This window comes from Chenopodium album, chromosome 25 (assembly GCF_948465745.1).
Source record: "Chenopodium album chromosome 25, dcCheAlbu1.1, whole genome shotgun sequence".
NCBI classification, from domain to species: Eukaryota; Viridiplantae; Streptophyta; class Magnoliopsida; order Caryophyllales; family Amaranthaceae; genus Chenopodium; species Chenopodium album.
The window spans coordinates 34,997,555-35,021,807 of record NC_137858.1 but is presented as its reverse complement, the minus strand read 5'-3'; the positions used below and the strand labels follow the sequence as shown (position 1 = coordinate 35,021,807).

At 32.8% G+C, this 24,253-nt stretch overlaps 1 protein-coding gene and 1 long non-coding RNA gene across 2 annotated transcripts; one reads left to right on the top strand and one right to left on the bottom strand.

Annotated features, from left to right (window-relative positions):
* Positions 1 to 2,785, bottom strand: LOC145615218 (uncharacterized). The gene is made up of 3 exons (XR_014107248.1): positions 2,754 to 2,785; positions 1,347 to 1,515; positions 1 to 1,196 (listed from the first exon to the last, which is right to left on the bottom strand). It is a non-coding gene; the product is annotated as an uncharacterized LOC145615218 (long non-coding RNA).
* Positions 2,786 to 20,406: 17,621 nt separating this feature from the next.
* On the top strand, positions 20,407 to 21,129 carry LOC145614043 (uncharacterized). The gene has a single exon (XM_081669050.1). It carries the CDS (start codon positions 20,407 to 20,409, stop codon positions 21,127 to 21,129), a length of 723 nt encoding a protein of 240 aa, XP_081525176.1.
* Positions 21,130 to 24,253: the final 3,124 nt, after the last annotated feature.

Here is a 24,253-nt window from a genome sequence, read left to right as displayed (position 1 = left end):
CTAATTTTTCTATTTCAAACTGGAAAGATCTTAATTCAAATACAAAACCGATGATTGATCCCTATCAAAGTTGAAATTATCGTCTGCAAAACTCTTGATGTAATTAACAAACTGATAAGGAATACACCTAATTTGCAAATATTCAGAGATCTTGATCAGATTAGAAGTAAAAAGAACGTACAATTTTACAACTTATCCTTACAGTAAGAGCTATATATTAAACATGTAATCATATTAAAGACTATGGAATTTGGGCATATATCTATGATTAATCAAATATCCCCATGGACAGAAAAGTACGACCATACTACACAAAAGAAAACAAACAATTGTCACCCAAGCAGATATTTATTTGTTGCACTTCACTGACTGACATAGATCGCTGCACTTGATTGAAGTATAAACATGCATGTACACTTGTACAGGATGAGAGTACAATGGTACATAATTCAAACCAGGGGTTACTTGTAGTCCATAAGGTCATAACACTTTCAGAGCAATGCAAGTAAGCCTCGCAATTTACGATTCAATTTTAATTTGAACCTATTTCATGGACAAGTATTTACATAGAAATTCCGTATCTCCCTCCTAAAATACTTTTAAGGAGTAAGTTCTACACTTGCGGAAATTAGTAAGTGCTTACCTGACCTTCCAGAATCCACATAACTCTCAACAATAAACAGTCTATAAGCAAACAACCACCTACACATATAGGTCCAATATGAACAAACGGAAATATATGTTAATAAAGTAAATATGTTCAAGCAATCTATAGCCTTCTCTTATGATTTTTGCTACTATATCTGATTGCCAAAATCTAATTTGTAGTCCTAAAATAATAATTTCACATCAAACAAATCTATCCATTTCAAATCGGTACAAAATGATGGAAAATTGCAGAATTACACAACCCCAAATAAAAAAAGGCAGAATAACCAAAAGAACTTTACAACCCTACACCTACAACAAAATAAAAAAATCTAGATCATAGAAAAGGGGGAGAAAATTCAACTTTACCTTGACACTTTTCAGTTCTAGTTTCAAAACCAATTACAACAAAAATAATTAAAAAACAAATGAATCACTTCTCTATCCCACATCTACATAGTCATCGGTTCATCAATTCCGAAAATTTACTCTCTTCAATAACTAATAACAAAACAAATCACAATCATTGTTACCCTTCATAAAACAGCCTGCAATAAGCATTTCAATCTAGTGCATTAGTAGCTAATTATCACTTAACATGAAAGAATATACCAGCATTGAAAAATACAATCTGTAAGGTGCAGCAAATGATCATATTCTAAGAAAATTGGCATTAGTAACAGAATATTGATTCATACCATGAGCTTAGACTTTGGTCCCTTTGAAGGTGTGGCCTTGATAGGATCACGAGAGGCTGAAATCACCTGAGGCGTAGGAGGATTCGTACGTATGGGTGATACCTTTGCCTCGCGCTTAACATTCTTCAAATTTAAAGAAATAGGAATATTCTCTGCTCCATCATCTCTCCTGAAACACGCACAATTTGAGCATCAGTCTCTTGGGTATACAATATACAAGAATCTTATCCACTCAACGAAATAGGAAACAGATTCAAAGTGAAAAATAGTTTTTTCACTTTAAGAAAATGAACTTTATCTTTGTCTGTAAATAGCTAGCCGAGTACTATGTAAGTAATTACCCGATACTCTTAACATGTCAGATTACTTGATAGTACTACTACAAGTGGTTTGTCAGAACTTTTGCATGAGGTTAGGGCCGGGCAAATGACGGAGCCTGGTAATTCTGAACTTGAGGTGTATTTAGATGAGGGGCTTTTCATAACTGATGATTCTAAATTCGATGCCTTGGCTTGGTGGAAGGAAAGATCTATGAAGTTTCATATTTTATCTAAGATGGCAGCACAAATTTTAGCAGTTCCAATCACATATATGGTTATTGTTGCTTGTATTATTATTTCTGTTGTAGTTAGTGTAGTTTTGCTGAATCACCCACCATTGACTCATCCAACCCCCCTCCATGCTCACACATAACAGATGACTCACCTATCCCCACTCCAAAATCAGTCCTCTCTGAAGATTCACCTATCCCCACTGATAGTGTACCAAGTACAATTCATAACACCCATCTTTTTCTTTTGCTTATAAAAATTCGGGTATGTCAGCATCACACTTTATTTGCTACTTACCAGAATACAAAGTACACCCATGCTTCCTATACCAAATCTCCCCAACCTCATCATATCCTAATTCCCTTTTAATCCAATCAACAAATTCAAAGTAACAAACTTCTTCTACACTTAGATGTAATGAAAGTCCATAATAACTACTGTTTCCCTTCTCATATGTAGTTTTGTGATTTCTAGTCACAAAATTCCCACCATACAATACCCTAATATTAATTGGATCCATGAACTTAAACCAAAGATAATATATATTTACCCTACCATTAAACCTGAAAAAATCACACATTCATACACTAATATTAATTTCATTTCCAAATACCCAAAAGTCATATCCAGTAAACACATAAACATGCATCACAAAAATAAACAATTATTTGTCACAAAATTAACCCATTTAACAAAAACATAAAATTAATTAAAATAAGGGATTATATTTTAATTAGTGTTACTAGTTAATTGCGTTTTAATAAATTAAAGTCAAGCATGTCTTCCCCTTTCCTACATTCACATGCATTTTTGCTAATTAACAAAGGAAGGAAAAGCTAATTTATAAAATTGAAACCTGGGCTTTTGGATTATTCTGAAATTGGTCCTCTTTTTAACCATGGCAGCAAGAAACAAAGGACAAAGTAAAAAAAATTAGCAATGTGAAAACCTAGAAATTCAATACCAAATGAGAGGAGAGAGAAAAACTATACTTACTCTTTCTTAGGCCAGCTTTACCCCCCAATTGAAGCATTCAATTGCTTCTTGCCATGGCAGATGGTTGTCCTAGAGGAGAATTGAATGAGAAGATCAAATGGAGTGGAAAACGGAGTTAATTAGGAGTGCAGAGAAGATAGAGAGTAGAATTCGAGGGAAAAAAGGGGGAAAATCGGGTTCATGTGCCCCTCACATGCCAAAATTAGAGGGGGGCAGAATGTTTGGGTCACGTGCCCTTCACATGCCAAAGTCAACGCCGGAATGTTTGGGGCAGAATCCGGCAACTGGTGTTAATTTGCAAAAAAAAAAAAAAAAAAAAAAAAAAATCTAATTAAGGCGTGTTTTTATAAAAAAAAAAAATTATAAGGTGGTTTTTTCTAAAAATTAAAATGTTAAAAAAGGTGGTTTTTGACAAATTTTTCCTAAATACAAATAAATTCAACTAATTTCAAATCAATACTAATAAGTTCAAATAAGTATCGACATTCTAAAAAAAACATCAATAGGTTCGGATCAATATTAATAAGTTAATTAAGATAATAAGCAAAATTAAGTGTAATAGAATGGACCCATAAAGCAAGTCATAATTTTTATATTTTAATAGTACTTCGTATAATTTACATGTCATAATGTGAGTATCAACTACAAATATCAATGGCAGACCCAGCCTTGTTCAAGGTGGGTCATGTTACCTAGAAAAAAAAGGGTTAAAAAAAAAATTAAAAGTTATTTATATCATATACATTTCCATGGTTATTGCAATGACCTAAAAGGGTTATTGCAATGACCTAAAAGCTTTCTTGTTGTGTAGGGGATTGTAGGATCAAATCTCTTGCCAAACAATTTATGGTTTTTTTTGCCCTTTTTTCTCTTGGTTACTCACTACTCTAGTCACTACTAGCCTAATAGCCTGTTAGAGTACATTACTAACTTTTTGTTAATCTTTTGTTTCACTTGCTTTGTAATTTGTATCATTGTTTCTAACTTTTCATTAAAATCAAAGCATATGTATATTACTGTAAAAAAAACTCTCATACTTAGATTATTGTTTCACAATTTTTTAAACTTGACATTTTTTTTACATATTAGCCTATTAATTTTTACAAGAGTATAATTTTTTTTCATCTTATTTTTATCATTGGTATATACGAAGTATTATTTACACAATCATACTTTTGTTTTATAGATGTATTTTACACCATATTATATACATCAATTAACTAATGTTATCTTTTGTAATGTTAGATAACTTCGAGGGTTCAAACCCCTAAGGGAGAATATCTTAGTTTGCCATTGCTTTTATTTATTCAATCTTATATTTAGTCCATAATAGTAACCTATTTTCATTAATCATTATATATACATGAGTACTCTCAATTAATTTAATTGAAATTGTAACTTAATAGATTGAAAAGTTAAATTATGTGATATAACAAGCTTCTTTAATCCTAAATTCATTCTCTACATATCCACCTCTTGGATCAATAGATGAAAGTGACCCAGCACCTATAAAATCCTAGATCCGCCACTGACTACAATGGGAGTATTATTTTTCAGGTGGGTACATATTTACAGTGGGAGAAGGAGGGATATAAGGATTATTCCAACCCGACCACAAGGATTAAAGGCGGAGTTGTAGCCACTGTTTCAAACCATTTCCAAAATTTTAAGATTCTTGAAGCTAAACTTTGAACATGTAGGCAAATAAACGTATAATGTAAGAGAATGACAAAAGCCCAAAAAAAAAAAAAAAAAAAAAAAAAAAAAAAAAAAAAAAAAGAAGGAAATGAGTGTAGAAGCAAATATGTATTACACTATTACTAAGTTAAGTTAACAATTAGCCAATTAGGTACTCATATTTGAGGGTTTTCACCCTTTGAGTACTCACTTTTTTTTTTTCTTCACCCTTTATAGGTACTCATGCTCAAATTTAGGTTAGTAATCATATATACTTTCACCATATCACAGTTAATCCTAATATAATTAACTGGTTTTTTTTTAAAAAAAATCAATTTTATGTATAAATACGAGTTTTATTTTATCCGGCATTGTTTTGTATAGTGTCATTGTGTGTGGCTTGCTTTTAGAATGACCAATTATAAATATAATGTACTCTACTGAGTCTACTCCATATATGCATGTTGTACTAAATATGCATGAAATACACTTGAAGTTTCATGAAATATGCATGTTTTACTGTTTTACGTTGCTTTTTTTACTACATGCAAATTACACTTGAAGTTGCATGAAATATGCATGTTGTACTGAATGTAATTTTTTTTTTTTTGGAAGTTTTTTTCCAAGGGAATTGAAGAAGAAGAAAACAGAATTCTGATCAATTGAACGTCATATGCCTCTTTAGAACTTATAAATAATAGTTCCCTTAATATAAATAATAATAACAATTTGTACAAACTTATCTTCTTCTTTTCTTGACACTGCTTCTTCTTTCCTTGACAGTGTTACTGGATACTCACAAACTTCACCATTGAAGACTATATCTAACAACTTCAAGCAAAAAAATCCTTTTCTATAACAAAATGTCTTCTTCAAGAGCCTCTTCCAAAGCTATATCGAAGATAACTAAACTCAAATACAACAAAAATTTTGATCCAAAAGTTCCAAAAGGTGAAATAATTTTTGACATGAACGAAGAAGATGTTAAAGACATCAATGAAAAACAAGAAAATGAATATGTTGATAATGATGTTATGGATAAAGCATCGAAATTGGCGACCGCGGGTGCTACGGTCGAGTACACTTTTAAAGCCGGCGCGGTGGCAAAAGCGTATGCCGAGGGAGATGTTACTTTTGAAAAGCTCAAAAGTAAGCTCGGCGTCTCGGGTTCGGATGCATCCTACCATGATGTGAACAACATGCTTGAGGAGGCAATAAGAGATGCGGACAAGCAAGAAGAGGAGCTCAACAAGATCGAGGCGGAAAAGAAGGCTAAGGGCAAAGCAAATATGGAGGAAAGTGAAGATGAAGAGGATGATGAGAGTGAAGAGGAAGAGGAAGAGGATGATGACAGTGAAGAGGATGAGTAGGAGTTGTTTTAGTATACTTGTATCCTAAGCCTAACTACTAATTATTTTTTTATTAGCGTTACTAGCTAGTATGATGTTGGTTGTTAATTTAAAAGATTATTCTGTTTTATTTATTAATTTATGGTTGTTGATGTAATATGTAGTTATTAACTAAGTGAAATGAATGGTTGGGCTTTTATTATTAAATTAATTAATTTTCAATTTTATTATTTCAATACGAGTAGCTTATGTACCGTAGCAAGGTTAGTGTTGAAAATGAATACTGTAGTTTCTAAAAAAAAAAAAAAAAAAAAAAAACCTAATTCCTAACTACTGCACTATTGCAGTAGTAGGTATTACTGTATTAGTGATACAGGAAAAGTTATGAACCATGTACTTCTCAAATGACTTCATATATCAAGTAATCAGAGATCCAAATATGAGATTATGTGAATTTAATCGACATGTATGGATCGATGAATGACTCAGTATGTTGTTCGTCTTATTCCAAACAGTTTACAACCATAAATTGAAGTAATAGTTAAACCAAAAGAGATAAAATATAAGAGATGCCAAACTAATTAGCTTCAATTACACTAATTGTTATACACCCTCCATCGCTATACAATTTTTAAGGAATTTGGTGCAAAAAAATGAATAGTACATATTTTTTTTTTTTTTTTTTTTTTTTGACGGGAAACACGCAGATTTTATTAACTCATGCTGTGAGCATCAAAAATTACAGCAGGCATAATACTCTCAGGGAGTTCTTCTAGCCACACACACATAACATCAAAATCCTTGCTAATATGAGCAAGATTGTGAGCCACCCTATTCCCCTCCCTCCCAACATGAGTATAATAAATAAAAGAGCAAGATTTAGCAAGACATAAGATGTCTTTAACAATCAGACCAAAAGGAGAATTCTCAACAATATTGTTCTTCAAGTGGTGGTATAATTTCAGCAAGTCAGTCTCAAGAGTAATCTTCCGAAACCCAGCATCGATTGCGATAGATAAGCCATGACGAGCTGCCATTGCCTCACCAACATCCGCATCATAACTCCCTTGAACATTCCAAACCGTTGCAGCCATGACATCCCCTACCGAATCACGCACAACCCCTCCCAGCCCAGTAGTTCCCTCTTTGAAGCACTCAACATCAGTGTTTAGCTTGTAAAAACCAATCTCTGGGGCAGACCATTTGTGAATCACGACTTGGTTATTACTCACTTGAGGAGGCAGAACAACATTAGCTTTTTCGAACTCCCCTATTAACCGCATAGCTTTATGGATCACATCCTCAACTGAGATCTCTTTATTCTCAAACACCCAGGCATTCCTCTTAAGCCACACACCCCATAATATACACCACCAAATATTCCACCAGTCCATGTTCTTATTCTTAGACAAAAGAAAAGAACAGAAATCTCTGAAAGATAAAAGCTTACCTCTGTCAACCACAAGTCGAAGAGGTGATGCATACCATATAGCACTCGCAGAGGGACATAAAAATAACATATGCATCAAAGTTTCAGAAGCATCCCCACAGACCTGACAAATATCCTCCCTGCAAATACCCCGTTTAACCAAACCATTCTTGACAGGCAGCCCATTGTGAAGAGCACGCCAGCCAAAAATCTTTATTTTTGGAGGAACTTTGGCATTCCACAAATTCTTCCAGACATCGGAACACAGGGGAGCAGAAGCAGAAGGACTTGCATTTCTTTATGGGGTAGTACATATGTTATACGAAGCATCATTTATGCAGGAGAAAATAACAAAACAATAAAAACAATTACTACTACTACAATAATAATAATATTTATTATTATTAGACGCGTTTGCAAATTGATTTGGATTATTTTTTTAACCCAAACCAAAGTGCAAAAAAAAAATAGATTATTAGTTGTATCAAATACGAAGTAGTTACAAGAAGAATGAAGCAGAAATATCATAACGATGGAAGAAAAATTATAGTTTCTCTTCCTTGCAATCCTTAAGCTCATACCCACAAAACTCTGTCAAATGATATACAGTAGAGCTGTCAGGTTCCCCATACTCTTTAACCTCCTACAACAATAACAATAAACAAAATCTTTAGAGGTCTTCATTTTTCGTACAAAAATAAAGTGATTTATAAAATCATAATTAGCATATATAGTAAACCTAACAAACCTTCATATAAGACTTGAAGAGATCCTCACACTTCTTACGACCTTTATTTCCAGAATAAGACTCGGCTACGAACCACTTCGTAACTGCACTAGTCCCAAGCTCTTTGTTCAGAAAATCAAGTTCTTCTTGAATTGACATGCCACTCTCTTGCTTTCCTAGGGAGGCTAAAAGCTCTTTAACACTTGATAAACCCCGTAAAACGGCAACTTGCTTAAGCATGTCGTGATGATCTGGAAGAAATAACATAACATTCAAATTATTATTATTTATTTCTTTGCACATTTATATCATTTTTGCGATAAAAATATGGCTTTAAACAGAGACAAATGGAGGGAGAGAATTTATACTGACGACTTTTACATTCTTTATATTGATTCATCATTTCAGGCCGACCCCAAATTATTTTGGGATTAAGGCTTTGTTGCTGTAGTTGTAGTATCTATATTATTTCATTGGAGTTGGCAACAAGAGCAAGTGTGCTCATCTCCTTCCAATAGACTTTCATCATCATTCAAGGAAGAAGATTGCTCCCCAAGCATGTTTGTTAGTCTAACAGTAATTAGTGTATTTCATGTCCTGGCCTCTTTATTGCAATAATGCTTGTAATGCATTACTTTGTATAATTGTATTTAAGATGTGGTTTCTAATTGTAGTAGAGTGAGGACTTGATTTAGTTTAGTCAAATTAAGTCCCAAGTCTCCTAACAATACTTGAGCTTCCAAGAATGATCATAAAATAATAAGAGCACCCATATATATAGTTGAGCACCCATATATATATAAAATAATATGATACATAAAGGAGAAAAAATGGAAAAAATTTCGACTTACAGTAACCTGGTCCTCCAAGCTTCAATGCTGTTTCAAGGCCAAGTAAAATAACGTGAGAAAGGACATTCATTGAAAGGAAGAGTATGAAGATTGAGCAACACATGATATAGGGTAAAACAAGAGTACAATACATGATTGAGCGAAAAGAAAGATTAGGACAATATTCTGAAAATTTGTGACATAATTGAACAATAAAAACAAGGAAAAATGGAAATCAATAATCCCACCTTTGGGTGGTCTTCTCAAAATAGTCCCACATTTACATAATTTCAAAATAACCCTACCTTTAACTTCAATCTTTATAAAACAGGCCTTTACCTGTTGCTAAGCTATGGTAACCGATATATCAAGTTAATTGTAGCACTTGTCAAGTTTTCATTGGTTTAGATATTTAATTTTCTTAAAGAGATTAAAAGTATAAAATATAATCAATATCTTTGTAGCTCACATCTTCCGTAATTGTACAGCACCACCCTCATCCAAAAATTAAACCCCTGCCACCACAACTTCCTACCCCAACATCACATCTTTGTATGATTGTACCTAACCAATGCAACTTCTAATAGATATATGTTTCTCGCCCCAGCACCATTCAATCATATCAGCTAAGAATGATTGGCGTGTTTAACTACTAAAATTAAGGTTGCAAATGAGGACAAAAAAAGATGCTACAAGTAGTCTAATCCTGAAAACATGGTACAAGATTTCCAATGGTTAATAATTTGGAATCAATTATAAATCATTCCACAAAACAACTTAATTCTGCTAAGTTTAGCTTGTGTAGTTAAAACTTAAAATTGTAAATGAATCACTAAAAAGTTCTGTTTATTAAATTAAACCAGAAAAAAAAAATTGATATTTTTAAGGGGAGTTAACCTTTGAAACTCCTGTCATTGAAATCCTACCACCATCAACACTACCAAGCAACACCACACAAAACCCACAAACTGATCCATATCAAGGGGCGCACTGAAGTAGCCAGAACAAGAAACCCAATCCACGCCATTCGAGATTTTGTGTCATGAATGATGATGTTGATGATAGTCATCACTGGTAGCAGATATGGAAAACACATTTAATTACAATTAAATGATGACATTGTGGAGAAGACGAGAGAAAAAAGGGAGGTGTTTGGCACGGTGGTATGAGGGTGTTTGCAAGAGAGGTGAGGTGAGATAAAGGGATAGTGAGGAGAGAGAGTGAATTATTTAATTAGTTTTTATTTTTTAAAATGAATTTAACCTACACAACAGGTTCTAGGTAAACTGACCTATTTTGAGAAGATTAGATAGAAAGGTAGGATAATTCTTAAATTAATTGAATGTCGGATTATTTTGAGAATACGTAATGAATCAATATTATTAGTAGAACAAGGGTACTCTAGGTATTTTATAATAATTTAGATACTAGGATTTAGAAGAAGTTTCTAGAGTTTCTTAGGGTAAAGTTATCTATAAATATAGCTAAGTAAGAAAGGATAGTCATGAAGATTATTGATGAGAGAAATCATTTGTATTGTAGAATTGTTTTGGGAGTGGCAACTACTCGAAAGTTATTTATGGTGTAATATATTTTAGTGTAATCCTCTACTTTCTCCTTATTTCTGCCATTTCTATTCACCACAATCACACACCATGTTTACACATTTTCTGCCCAAAAAAACCAGTCCATAACAGAATACCACCCAAAGGTGGGATTATTGTTTTCCATTTTTCCTAAAAACAATCATATAAGCCTCATTCCCTCGACCAAAATCACAGATTGCCATGCAGTTCTACATAAAAGTGTTATCAAATTGAAGCAACGTCAATTTGAATTCAAACACAATTTGACTCACATAAAAGTTATTTTCTGTGTGATCTCTAATAAAAATATTTAATTTAAAAAAAAAGGGCCAGGCCACTTCAACTCAATTCAGTGAAGATCATGAAACTTAACAAAGAAAAGAAAAGAGGGTGTACATTGGAGAAGTTATTCAGATCACAAACTAAGGCTTTCATACTTGTACAGGATACAAATTGTTTATCATATGTTAGTTATGGAATAAGGATAAAATGTAGCAATAAATAAACTTAAATTAGAACAATCTTTGTTCGCCCACATAGCATAATTTGGGTGAGGAATTACATAACTGAATAGGTTGTTCTTCATTTTATCATATAAGGCCCCAATCTTATGAATTTGGATGAGGTGATTGAAATCAATATGTGAGTAATGTGACTATTGAAAAACGGCTTATGGAGTCGCCGAGTTCATCAAAGACACTGAAAACAAAAGGCTGGTGCACTTTTACTATAGGGAAACGGCTTTTGGAGTCCCCAAATTACCAGCTTTTGTACCTTTGCCTTCCAAGTAGTAAAGGTGCAAACAAAAAGTTCAGTAAGTGGTCATAGAGCGAACTACATGAAAATGCAACTCAGGACGTCGATTTAGACAATATCAATAATGGCATAATGCTCGGCATAAATACAATTTCTCGTCATATAGTATGTATAGTATTTTTATGGACTTTTAGGTTGTACAATTCTATTTTAAGACTCATGTTAAAAGCAATCCATAAATTAGTAATGCAAGCGAGATCACAAGCTTATATACTATAAGATTAAAAATTAAACCACAACCACAAAGGATTCAAAATTTCAAATTAATATACAAGCAATTAGTATAGTATAAACAATCACAGGGTTTGGTTTCAAATTAACTCTATATATGGTAGAGTTTGTACAATATCAACCATCGAATTTCAGATCAATGGTTGAATGGTTGATACTATACATAATATTTTCAAAATCTTCTTATTTTTTTCTATTCAAATTTCAAAATGTGCTTTTTAATTTTTCCTTTCCTACTAACATTAACATGAACATGAACACTTGAAAAAAGAAAGGGTTGAGATTCAACTCTTCCTTGAGAGTTTTGATGAAACTCTACATGATCCCAACCCATGGACCCGTGGAGTCATAAGTTTAAAAGATTCAACTCTTCCTTGATGAACCACCGGGCCCAACCACCCGCCTTTTCAGCCCGAACCCTAATTTGCTCACCTCTAAGACTAAACGAGACCTCATTCATATGTTTTATAGTTTAGATTGGCCTATATGTTTTTTTTTCTATATATATATATAATTATTTTGGGTTTATGTTTTAGATTGGGCCTTTGATTAGAACCAAAAAACATCCTACAAGCCCATTCCAAGACCCATTTAAACAATAGAGCAATTTTCAACATAAACTATAGGCCCAATACCATATTTGTCCACATTTTATTGCTTGTTTAAAATACATATGCAGTATATAACAGTACATGTTCAGATCATATGGGGCTGAAATTTCTAGTAAAGGCATATTTGTTTAGTTTGTTTACAGTTTCATGATTTGAAATCAACTTGTATGCAATGACAGTAATAAGTATGGGCTTTCTACATGAAGCTGGGGACACTAGTCAGTAAGTAACTCAGTGCGCACGGGTGATGCTGCATATGGCATTATGCACAGGGCCTAACTCAGGGTACTTCCAATTTTCTTTGCTCAGGCGCCACTTCATCCTTCAGCATTCAACATAAAATAGTCCACGGACGACAACTCACATGTGCACAACACAAACACAAGGGTTTAACAATTACACAACCATATAATGTGTAACTTATTGAGAAGTCCCGATTTTGACACCACAAAAAAAAAAATTTGGCGGCTAATTATAGTAATAATAAATGAATTTTATAGAATAAGTTAAAAGATATTAGACCCTTTTTTTTTAACGGTAAGATACGGAGGGACTAACCATTCTCCAACCCTATCACAAGAATGGGAGGGATGAGAGTCAAACCCCCAACCACTTGGGAGGGAGATGGAGGGACTAACGATCCCTCTATCTCCTATAGTCTCAGATATAAGACTCATATTTCTTATATGAATCAACTAAAAAGATCTCAATCACCCCTAAATCATATTTAGGTCAAATGACTCATTACAAAAATATTACATGAACCATATATTTGTATACAATTGGCATGGGATGCATTCGAATACTTTAGTATTTTGTAATCTTTGTCATACTAGGTTTCCTAACAAAGTTATGACTCGTCTTGTAGCCCTAAATATATTGAATCGATTGTATTGGGTGTTCCCAAAATCTAACAGCAATGATCACATCAACTCCAATGATGCATCACCCGAGCGAATATACCCTGAATCAAATCGATACAAACCATAACAAATCCAAACGATCACCTATCCAATTCTTATAGCTAGCTATACACATACAAGGTGGGACTAAGTTAATTGAAGGGGCAGAAAAACAGATTAGACAAGTAAATGTTAAAGGGTGACATCCATGCATAAACAAGAGCCAAAATTTGATTGTGTTATACCCTACATAATCAAAATAAAGTAGGGAATCACAACAAACACATCCTCAAGTTTAATCATACATTAATGAAGTTTGATTGGAACAGCTAATCTAAACGGAAAATAAAACAAATTGATGATCATACAAAGCAAAACAATTATGAAACTCATCATCCAAAGTATGGCAAACAAACAAACAAGAGAGAATAGAACTGTAACCTCGGAAAAATCGGGAGCGTGACAACCACCCTCCTACGCTTGATTTGCCGCCGCCGCCGACTCTACTGCCTCCGCCCATCGTCTGCAAAAACTAGGCAAGGCTGAAGATGAATAGAGGAAAGAGAAAATTAAAATACAAACCCTAAACCCCAAACAGTTCAACTTTTTGTCGAGAACCCTAAAATCGCTGGGGATTTTGATAGGATTGAAGAGAAAGAGGAGCATACTAACCTTATAGGAATAATTCCAATTTTGCTCGATTCGCCCAAAATAATCTCAAATTTTAATTATTTCTTAGGAAAAATTGATTATATAATGCACCTTTTCTCAGTTTATTTTAAATAATCCCATTTTTGAATTATTATCTAATAATCCCATATTCCCATCTTTATAGGATACCTTCTTTTATTGGTCCCTAACCTATGATAACCTGTTTAAATTGGTTAAGATGCTACGTGTCACTTTGTGATTGGTTGAATTGGTTTTTTTTTTAAAATAAAAAAACAAAAATTAAGAAAACTAATTAAAAAATAAAGAGAAAAAACCGGTCCATAGACTCCACACCAACCCCACGCCACAACCCCCAATCCTCCCGGCAGCCCTTCATCTCCATCCACACCGTTGGAACCCCATCCCCATTACCACCTAGCGAAAACTAACCCCCCTTTTCCCTTAAAAAATTAGATTCATACTTAAATTATGAATCGGAAAACTGAAAAGTTCCATTTTAGTTGTTACAATTTGATTTTTTATTGTTCTTCTTCATTTGTTTTTTCGTTGATTCCAAACTGTTAGATCTACCTAATTTCAATCAATTCATTGTATATGTATTTGATATAGCCCAAAAATCCGAAAAAGTAGAAAAATATTTGAATTGCAACTCAAATTTCGATTTCAATTGAGTTTTTTGAGCTCCATTAATGGCGGTTAACGATTGCGCTAACTGGATCCAATTTCAATCTTTTCTCATTTATATAGAGCTGTTCGACGTCGGGGAAGAAAAGAGGGATGGTATTCGAGGTGGGAAAAAGGGGAGGGGGTGGTTTTCGTGGTGGAGGTAGAAATCGGGGTGGTTTTAAGGAAAGGGGGGCTGAAGGAGGAGTGGGTGTTGGGGTGGTCGTGGGGGTTGGAGGGTGTTGTGGTGGTCGTGGGGACTTGAGGGCTGTTGAGAATCTTGGGATGGGCTGTTTTTTTTTTTTTTTTTTTTTGGGACTAATTACTTAGTGATACTTGTTACTTAAATAAAAAGAAAAAAAAGTTACCCAATGTACAGGTTATCGGTCATAAGGGGCCAATAGAAAAAGATGCCCTATAAAGGTGGGATTATTAAATAATAATCAAAAGGTGGGATTATTAATAACAACAAATGAAAATTAGATAATACACCAGGGTGCACCATGCTCATGGTACACCCGGGTAAATAAAAAAGGCGGAAAGAACATATAATGTTTGATAAAGAACATACTTATGTTTGACAAAAAACATACCTTTAATATGTTCTTTGAGTGTGATCAGTGTGTTCTTTAACTAAAATAATATGCTCTTTATATTATAACTTATGTTATTGAACATATGTTGATAAACATATATGTTTTTTTGGGTTTAATAATACAAAGTATGTTCTTTGAATTTGGCGTGTATGTTCTTTAAAATCGTAGTGACGCCCAAATTCTATTTTTATTATCATGTCATATTTAAATTACTTTTGTTATTGTATGTTCTTTGAGTTTGATTAGTGTGTTATTTAGGTATTTTCTATATGTAATTTACAACATAAATTATGTTCTTTTAACTTGTGTTATTTTGAAATTTGATATTGAAATCTTAAATTATTTTTAATTGAAAATAATATTAGAGTGTACATTATTATGGAAAGTTGAATTTTTTTTTTTATTTGGAGATATAGAAAACTAATTTTTGGGGAAATGATATATTTGGTAAGGATTTTTTAAGAGGTGATCAACATTGGCATGACTTGCATCTCGACCCGATCCGGCCCGAAATAGGGCTTGAAAAAAGCCCGAAAACCCGCTACTTTTCTACGGGCTTGGGCACGAGAAATTATGATATGGCCTGACCCTACTCGATTTTTTATCACCTCTAAATTTTTTCCGTTAATAATGTGTAATTTTTCAGAAAATTTTATTAAGTTTTTATCTCGTTCTTTTTATTATATCTTTATGTTCTTTGGCAATGCATGTTTTTGTCAAATACATGTATGTTCTTTAAGAAACACGGGATGTTCTTTCCGCCTTTTTTTTTTATTAATCCGGGTGTACGATGAGCACTGTACACCCGTGTGTATAAACCACGGATTAAATAACAAATCGGACAAAGGTGGGATTATTAAAATCAATTATTCCTTATTTCTTAATAATCCGAACTTTAATATAAATTTGCTTTTAATAGTCCCGGGTGACATGTAACCTATTGAATAGGTAAATTTTTTTAAAAAAAAAAAAATTAATATACACGTGTCATTTCAGGATTGGTGAAAAATAAGTTTAATTTTAATTTTAATTTATATTATTGATTTAATTATTAATTAATTAACTTTAAAAAATTATAAAAAAAAAAAAACCACCACTCATACAATGGAACAACCACCGCCCCCGACTCCCACCTCCGACAATCGACGGTTGTTCCTGGCTTGCCGGAGACCATCACGCTGACTCGTTTCCCCCTTCCCCCGTCGGCAAAGCTCAAGTGCTCAACCCACTTCTCTCCCCTTCCCAATGGCTTCCCGTTGAGTAATGTGGGTAATTTAAGTCTGATCTAACGACTCTGCCTTTCTCAGTCAGGTGAATAGGGGATGAGAGTCGTTCAGGGGAGGGAGGGGTGTTTGCGCGGTGGATTGCGGATGGGGAATTGGCAGGAAGGCGAAGCGTCGGGGTGGGGGAATTTGGGGAGTATGGGTTGTTCGTGGGAAAAGGAAAGGCGTAAGGTGGCCAAGCTTCGCCGTCGGGTGAAGGTCGTTTGTGCCGGTGATTTCCGCCAGCCGATGCCTACAGATTAGGCACTGGCCTGGTGCCAGCAGCCGAGAGGTCAGTCGCACCGGTGGAAGCGGTGGCTGGCTGGTGGAGGTTTTTTTATTTATTTTAAAAAATTCTTTTAAGGTTTTTTTAATTAATTTTTTTTCTTTTTAGTTAGTCTTTTTTAATTAATTTAGTTTTTTTTTATTTTTTTTACCAATCACGTTCTGACACGTGTCAGGTGACTTACTATAACAAGTCTTATGACCAGTTGGGACCATTAGAAGCAAATTCATATTAAAGTTTGGATTATTAAAAAATAATCAAAAGTTGTGATTATTCCTGTCAATTTTTCCGTATAAATATGACAAACGGGGGAACTTAAAGTGGAACGCGTAGACAATTTTTCCGTATATATTTAATGTTATTTTTTTCATCAAACGTATCATCAACTAATTCAAAGTTTTTTTTAACAAAAAACTCGTTGTAATGCTTTTTTTTTAATAAGTATTTTTTTAATGCTTTATATTTCTTATATTATTATTATTATTTAAAAAGAAAAAATGTACCAAGAGACTGTTTATTTTTACTCCTTCGTGGTTGCTCTTCTTATTAGATTTTGAAATGTACATTGTTTTTTTGATGGCATATAAACAACGTTATGGAATTTGAATGAGATTCATATTAAATAGTGATATTTGAGCAGATGTTATCAAGAGTTATAATGAACTTAAAAATTCTGAAATCAAGGGAATTCGATTAATAAAAAAGCAAGTATTAATTACGGAGAGAATTTAAGAGGAAAAATATAACTAAGTGATCAATCGTTTATCCAAGGCTGTGGTCTTTTTCTCGGATTTTGATGGTGTTTTAGATGATATTATCTCCATGAGTAGTGCTTTTAATTCCTTTGTTTGGTCTCATGTAAAACGTGAGGGTAATTTTGTTGCTCACCACCTTGCCCAATTAATCCCTAATGAGTTCAGTTCATTTCAGCTCATAATTTCAGTTCAGTTCAGCTTAATTTCAGTTCAGTTCAACTCTAATGAGTTCAGTTCATTTCAGCTCATAATTTCCTTCTCTCATACAATATTCGTTTCAGCTCTATTCAGTTCAGCTCCAATCAATTCAGTTTAGTTCAGCACTAATTAGTTCAGTTCAGTTCAGTAAATGTGAATAGACCCTAAATATCAAAATGAATTTAGTACGTTTTATGGATCTTTCTAAATTATGTAATCAATCATTTGGATTTTTTGTATCTATTTCTTTGATTCTTGTTTGTGAGTTCAATCATTTGGATTTTTTGTATCTATTTCTTTGATTCTTGTTTGTGAGTTGGTATAGTATAGTGGAACAGTGGAAGTCTAATCGAGACAAAAAAATGTATTGTCTTTATTATGTGCACCATAATTCACCTAGAAATAGGTGCAACACGTCTATACTTTTGAATATATTGAACATTTAGTAAAAAAAAATAAAAAAATGGCAAGATTCTTGAATTAAATTGGCATACAAACAGCGCTGATAAAAGTTCAGACTTTTTACGCAGATTCTTTAATTTTCGTTTTCCTACTATTGTTGCATTTGGAAAAAATGGCAAGATTTGTTCAGTACGTGCTCATCGCCTTTCATCATCTTCTTCTGCTGGGGCTAAAGCTAAAGTTAAAGGTAATCTGCATGAAGAGGTATCTTCTTTATTGAGTATAAAAGTGAGGGCGGATGGTGTCGACGAGCTGTTGATTTTCGATGAGTACGCTAAGCAGGAGTTGCAGCAGTTGAGGGAAACTATGCTTGATCTGGTAAATTAAACGTTAAATGGTTTATGGTTATGGTGTGGTAAATTATTTGTGCTTAGTAGTTTACAACTCTTTCAAGTTGTCAATAAGTGTTAGATTTGATCAGCTGTTTTTCTTAAACTATTCACTTGTGCGTTAATCTCTACTTCTTTTGTGGAGTTTGAGTATCTGTTTAATTTTATTAACTCTAATTACTTTGTATATTATGTTAATGCTTCCAATGTTTCTGAGTGATTTTAACGATGATTAATTAATTTTCTATTATATTAATCCACACTACAAGAGCAACAAGGACCTGATTTGACTACAGTGAGCTAATTAAATATATTGAACTAGTTTTTGAAAGATTCATGAGTATTAATTTGCTGACCAATGGGAAATTCCCTGTTTCTCACGGTGAGAAACGAAATTTGTTTCTCATGGGGGCATTTTTGTGAATAAATCAACAACTTTTTCAATATTGTGGGCTCCACAGTTGAATAAAGTTGAAAAAGTTGTTGATTTATTTACAAAAATACCCCCATGAGAAACGAATTTGTTTCTCACGATGAGAAAATGGGGCTTCCTCCTGACCAATATTATTACTCTTTTACTTTTTTCAATTTGTAGTTATAGATTGCCAAGATAATCTATTCTACGGAGTAAATATATAAATTGTGCTTATAGAAAGATCCAGTCATCCCTTTCAAAAAAAAAAAAAAAAAAAAAAAAAAATCCAATCATCCAGTATCAAATTGTTTAAAATGTTTTGAGGTAGCATGTTGTTAGAGGGTGTTTAAATAACATGTACAAACATTGCTACGTCCGGTATAATATGTCATATGTGTACTAACTTTATTTGTTCATGAATCCTTTGTAAATGAGAAAGAACCTATTCAAAATGGTTTATTTAATTTTCTTAATGAGTTTGGTTACTTTGTTAGAAATAAAAAAAAATTAGGATAAGTGAGAGATTATTATAAAAGAGAAAATTTTGTTTTGTCAAATCCCAATAAAATATTCAAGTACGTTTGTATATTCTGCACTTGGTTTATTTTTTTATTTTTTATTGATATCCAAAGGAACTTATACAGACACTCTGCTAAACTATCCAATTTTTGGGTAGTTTCTTAACAACTTTCATTTTCTAATAGTCTTATTTAATTAAGCACAATTTTACCACTGTCGATCTTGACTTCAATTCGATTCCTTATCTAGCTGTACTTCATCATTACTTTAAGACCAAATAAAAACTGCCAAGTACAATGCACTCATTATTATTTTGTTATTAATAATTAGGAGATGCTTTAATCCCATCATTATCTAACGATTTATGAAGCAATAAGTAGATTATATTCTACTTCCTTTGCCTCCAAATATTTTTTTTTGAAAAGAATTATTTTGAAACAAATTGATTACATATCTAAATCTTACTAAGTAATATTTATTAAACATTTAAACATAGATGTCAAAGTTAGGTGATTATTTCACCATCTCAAAAAGATATTGATCATTTAAGTATTTAATAATGGTAAAACATACAAAAACAACTTTTATTACCAACTATTTTTAATGTTTATAAGAGCCGCTATGCAAAACAAATGATCAAATATAATACCATATGATTGTAACAAATTAAAGTAAACACACTAACTCCTTTTTTTTTATATGTATTGGAATCACATAGAAAATGAATCAAACAAAACATAATCTCAAAATTTTAAACACTAATTATGTAATTAGGCAACCTAATGTCGGTAGTTGCCATAAAGCTATCTTTCAAAATTATTAACTAATTAATTAAATAATTGTACGAGTACAAATAATAGTTTTCCTCTATTATGTTTGTGCACGTGCATACACCATAACAAAACGAACCTTGTTAGCAACAAAATCATCATATAATATCTTAATAAAATCCATAATTATTTAATAAAATTGTCCCTCATTAAAACAATAGTACGGAAGCTTCTTACAAATTGACATTAGTTTCCTAACTAGCTGTTCCCAACCTAAACCATTTTAGGAAACTTCATTCAATCTTCCTTAATTTTACAAGTATAAATATAGCTTGAGTTAGTACCTAATTCTATCATTATCATACAAATCATCATAATTAGCAATAATCAAAAATTCAAACTAAACCAACTCAAAAAACATCTCAAACATGTTTTCAAGTCTCCCAAACTTCACCGAGCTAAGGGACCTTCACAAGCGTGCAAATGACCTCCTTCAATCATCCCAAGTCCAACAAGCCTTAGGCCAACACCACCAAGAGCCTACGACGACGTCGGTCCGAGAAATCTCCGAGGCATCATTAGAGATGCTAGATCTTAGTGGCATAACAAGGGAAATCCATTCATTAGTTAAAGAACATTTGCCAGAGTTACAACACACGTTACGTCGAGCCAAGTTTGAGTCCGGAGGGTCCGATTTCGAGGCCCAAATGTCGGCTCACGGGCTATATAGGAAGAAGCTTAACAAAGAATTGGCTAAATGCTTAAGGACAATCAAAGGGAGTAAAAATAAGTATTTTACGTCGGATCTTTCACTAATTGACCAAAATCTTATAGTAGTAGTACATGTTTTAAGGGAGATTAGAAGGGCTACTATTTCTTTAGTAGAATCTTTGTTAAATCTCCTTTCATTCCCTACTACTATAAGTATTGTTCATAGCCAGAGATCATTATCATCGTCATTAGCCTCGAAATTTCGACGTGTAAATTGTCAAAGGTTGTTGGAACGATGCGATTCGATGGAGGTTCGAATGGCGAATAAGAGGTTGGAAGAAGTTGAGAAGACAATGGAAGATGTTGAGGTTGAATTAGAGTGTATTATTAGGAGTTTGATCCATACTAGAGTTTTACTCTTAAACATAGTTAATTATTAGGAATATTATTATCATATAATATGAAATGAAGTATAAAATTATGGGTTCATTCATGCCTATTCTTTGATTCTTTTTTAATTTTTCTCCTTATTAATGTGTGACATTCCTGGACATCCAATCCAATGTTGTACTTCAACTTCTAAGATATGAAATAATGACATTCTTATAGCTTAATTAGAGGTGTTATTAAATCACTTATTGTTTCTTCTTACATTTCTTAGTTCTATCCCAGGAAATCTAGTTTATAGTCACGATGATAATGTCAATATTCAAGTAGAAAGTTAAATTATTTGAAACTCGACATGAATTTTTTGATCCCACAAATATAATTAGTATAAAAATTCAATAATGACCGTTGAAGAATAGACCTCCCAAATCACCACATATAAGTGTCCCGCATTGGTTGAAGAAGAGAGAGTTAATCACTTTATAAGGCTAAGGGGCTATTGCTACTCTTCCTATTGCCATATGTTTTTGGGATGGAACCTCCTTGGATTTGTGAAGTGGATTTTTCTCTTGGTTTACGGGTGCAGCCCAGACCCGTATTTAATATGGTATACGAGCCAGACCCACGATATGAGACTTGAAATGGCTAAAGTTCACTAGGCCTAAACCTCTTTGGACTTGTGAAGTGAACTATTTTTAAATTTGGTATGTTTGATCTTAATTATTATGATCACTTATTAATTTAATGACTGGATTTTTGGCGTATCTATATGTTAACATTAACATGTAAGAACATTATTTAGTGAGATTTGAATTTCTTCTTAACTTAAACATATTTGGTAGCTCGTTTAATTTTTTGGACATGAATATCTCAAGCCTTACTTGAATGAAATATGGTGTGAAATGATGTAAACATTTTTTTTTTTTTTTGAAACCACAATAATTTTGCTTTAATTATTTATGGCCCAAATGAGCTTTCATGTCCATTAAAATATCGAATTTTGCTATATCCATTTATTCCTTACACAATCATTGTGATAGAGTATAAAACATATTTCTGAGCCTCAATCATCGCTTAAACTATTGGTTGAGATAATCCTCTAACATGGTATCGGAGCTTGCATAACACAAAGGTCACGAGTTCGAATCTCAAACACCCCCTCACTTTTAAAATGAGGCTCTTGTGTGAGAAGAAGAGAATTGTATTGTAGAGGAAGTGGGACAATTTTTACGGAATTCATAAAAACAAAGCTTAAAGAAACTTAAAGCGTAAAGAGAGATTTTACGTGAAAAACTTCTTGCCCCTAATCGAGAAAAAAAAAAACCATGACAACAAGGGAATTTTAAAACTCAACTCTTAATTGTAATAGGGCAAACAACCTATTACAATTTTACAAACTAAGACTCTTAACTCAAATTCCTCAACAAACATGAGTTCCCCTATCAACTGATCCCTCGTCAACTAGTTGATCTCTCAAGCTCTCTCTTTCTCCTTGCTTCACTCAAAGCAACCCACACTTAGAGTTCACTCAAACTCTTACCCAACACAACACAAGATTAACTCCAATACTAAGCACAAAGAGCACAAAGACACTAAATAATGCTACACACTAGTTTGGCCCTAAAAGTTGAGCCTCGTCTAAGTCCTAACTAATGTTCTTAAATAAGTATGAATGCAATAAAAATTAAAGCACTCGTGCGCAACAAAAATGAAATATCTCCTCCCAAATACTTTTAACCTAGATTTGGAAAATTGGATCTATTAATTTCTGACCAATACGTGTAGAAAAACATATTAACATAAAGTAATACTGTATTATATGATACTTGTATTAAATAATATAGTGGTAACACGTCGTAGTACACCCAAATTTAGCTAATTAAGGGCACTTAGCAAGGCAAATTAAGTAATTTCAAGGAGCATCACCCCCTAAAACTATGGATCTTTATCAGATCATCATCATAGATTTTCTTTCAGAAATCTTATCTTATTGAATAACATGACAGATGCATTATATATTTATATGATGCATTATCTGTTTCTTTTGAGATACATTGTACATGTACATAATGTATTTTTCAAATCTACTCGCTAGTCTCACACGTACAAATTAAAGTCTCATATATACTTACAATTGTTGCAATTATATTAATTTTGTATCGATCTATGATTTAGAATTACTCTTACGGATAGTATTTGTAACTCGGATACATGTACAAAAAAAACTAATATTTAAAGGAGAATTATATCTTATAATCATAAGGTGAATTTTTAATAAATACAAAGTAATTTTAATGTCTTATACGAAGTATATAAGTTTGCAATAATAATTAAGCTATAAGATTCGTCTTATCAAAGAGACAAAGACTTATTATCGTTTTACCACCTTTACGTACAAATTTTATGGGTCTTTCAAACGGATTGTAAAGTCTCTAATAATTAAAAGGATATAGATGAAAAAAAAAATTTCAAAATAGTTTGATAATTGTCGGTTGATCAATGACTCGATTCAAGCTCTTTCCAAATACTCCAGGTTTATATGTATTCGGCTTTATCATTTTATGTCATGAGTATTAATTAATTAGTCAACACTAAATTTTCAAAGTGATTTGGTTTGAATCCAGTTTTGACATGTCTAGTAGAAATACTTCCTTTGTCGCCTACAACATACAACATGCAACCCACAAACTATATTATACATACAATTAACCACCTCCGATCCATGCAATAGATATAATCATTTGCCAATCAACCTGGTACGTTGTCTATTTCATATAATCGACCACGTACGTACGTTACTACGGAAGGTTCCTACTTCCTAGTGGCAAATATGCTACATCTAACTAGCTGTTCCCAGCCTAGCTTTTTGTACGTATTCCGTACATCATCATAAAAGGAAACTTCATGTTCTTCTTCCTACATTTATTTAGATGTTTTTCTACAATTACAATTATATAAGATCACATCTACTTAGGATCATATTCCATAATCATAACCTTGATTTGATTTCATTCACCTACTATACTAGCGACAATTTTTGTGTTTTTAGCGGCTTCTATAATTTGAGTAGTAGGTAAAAGCATAGATTCTTATTGTGTTAGGTTAATACGTACTTATCAGAATATACACAATTTATTTGTCAATAAATTGTCATTATCATTCCTTAATAATAAAATA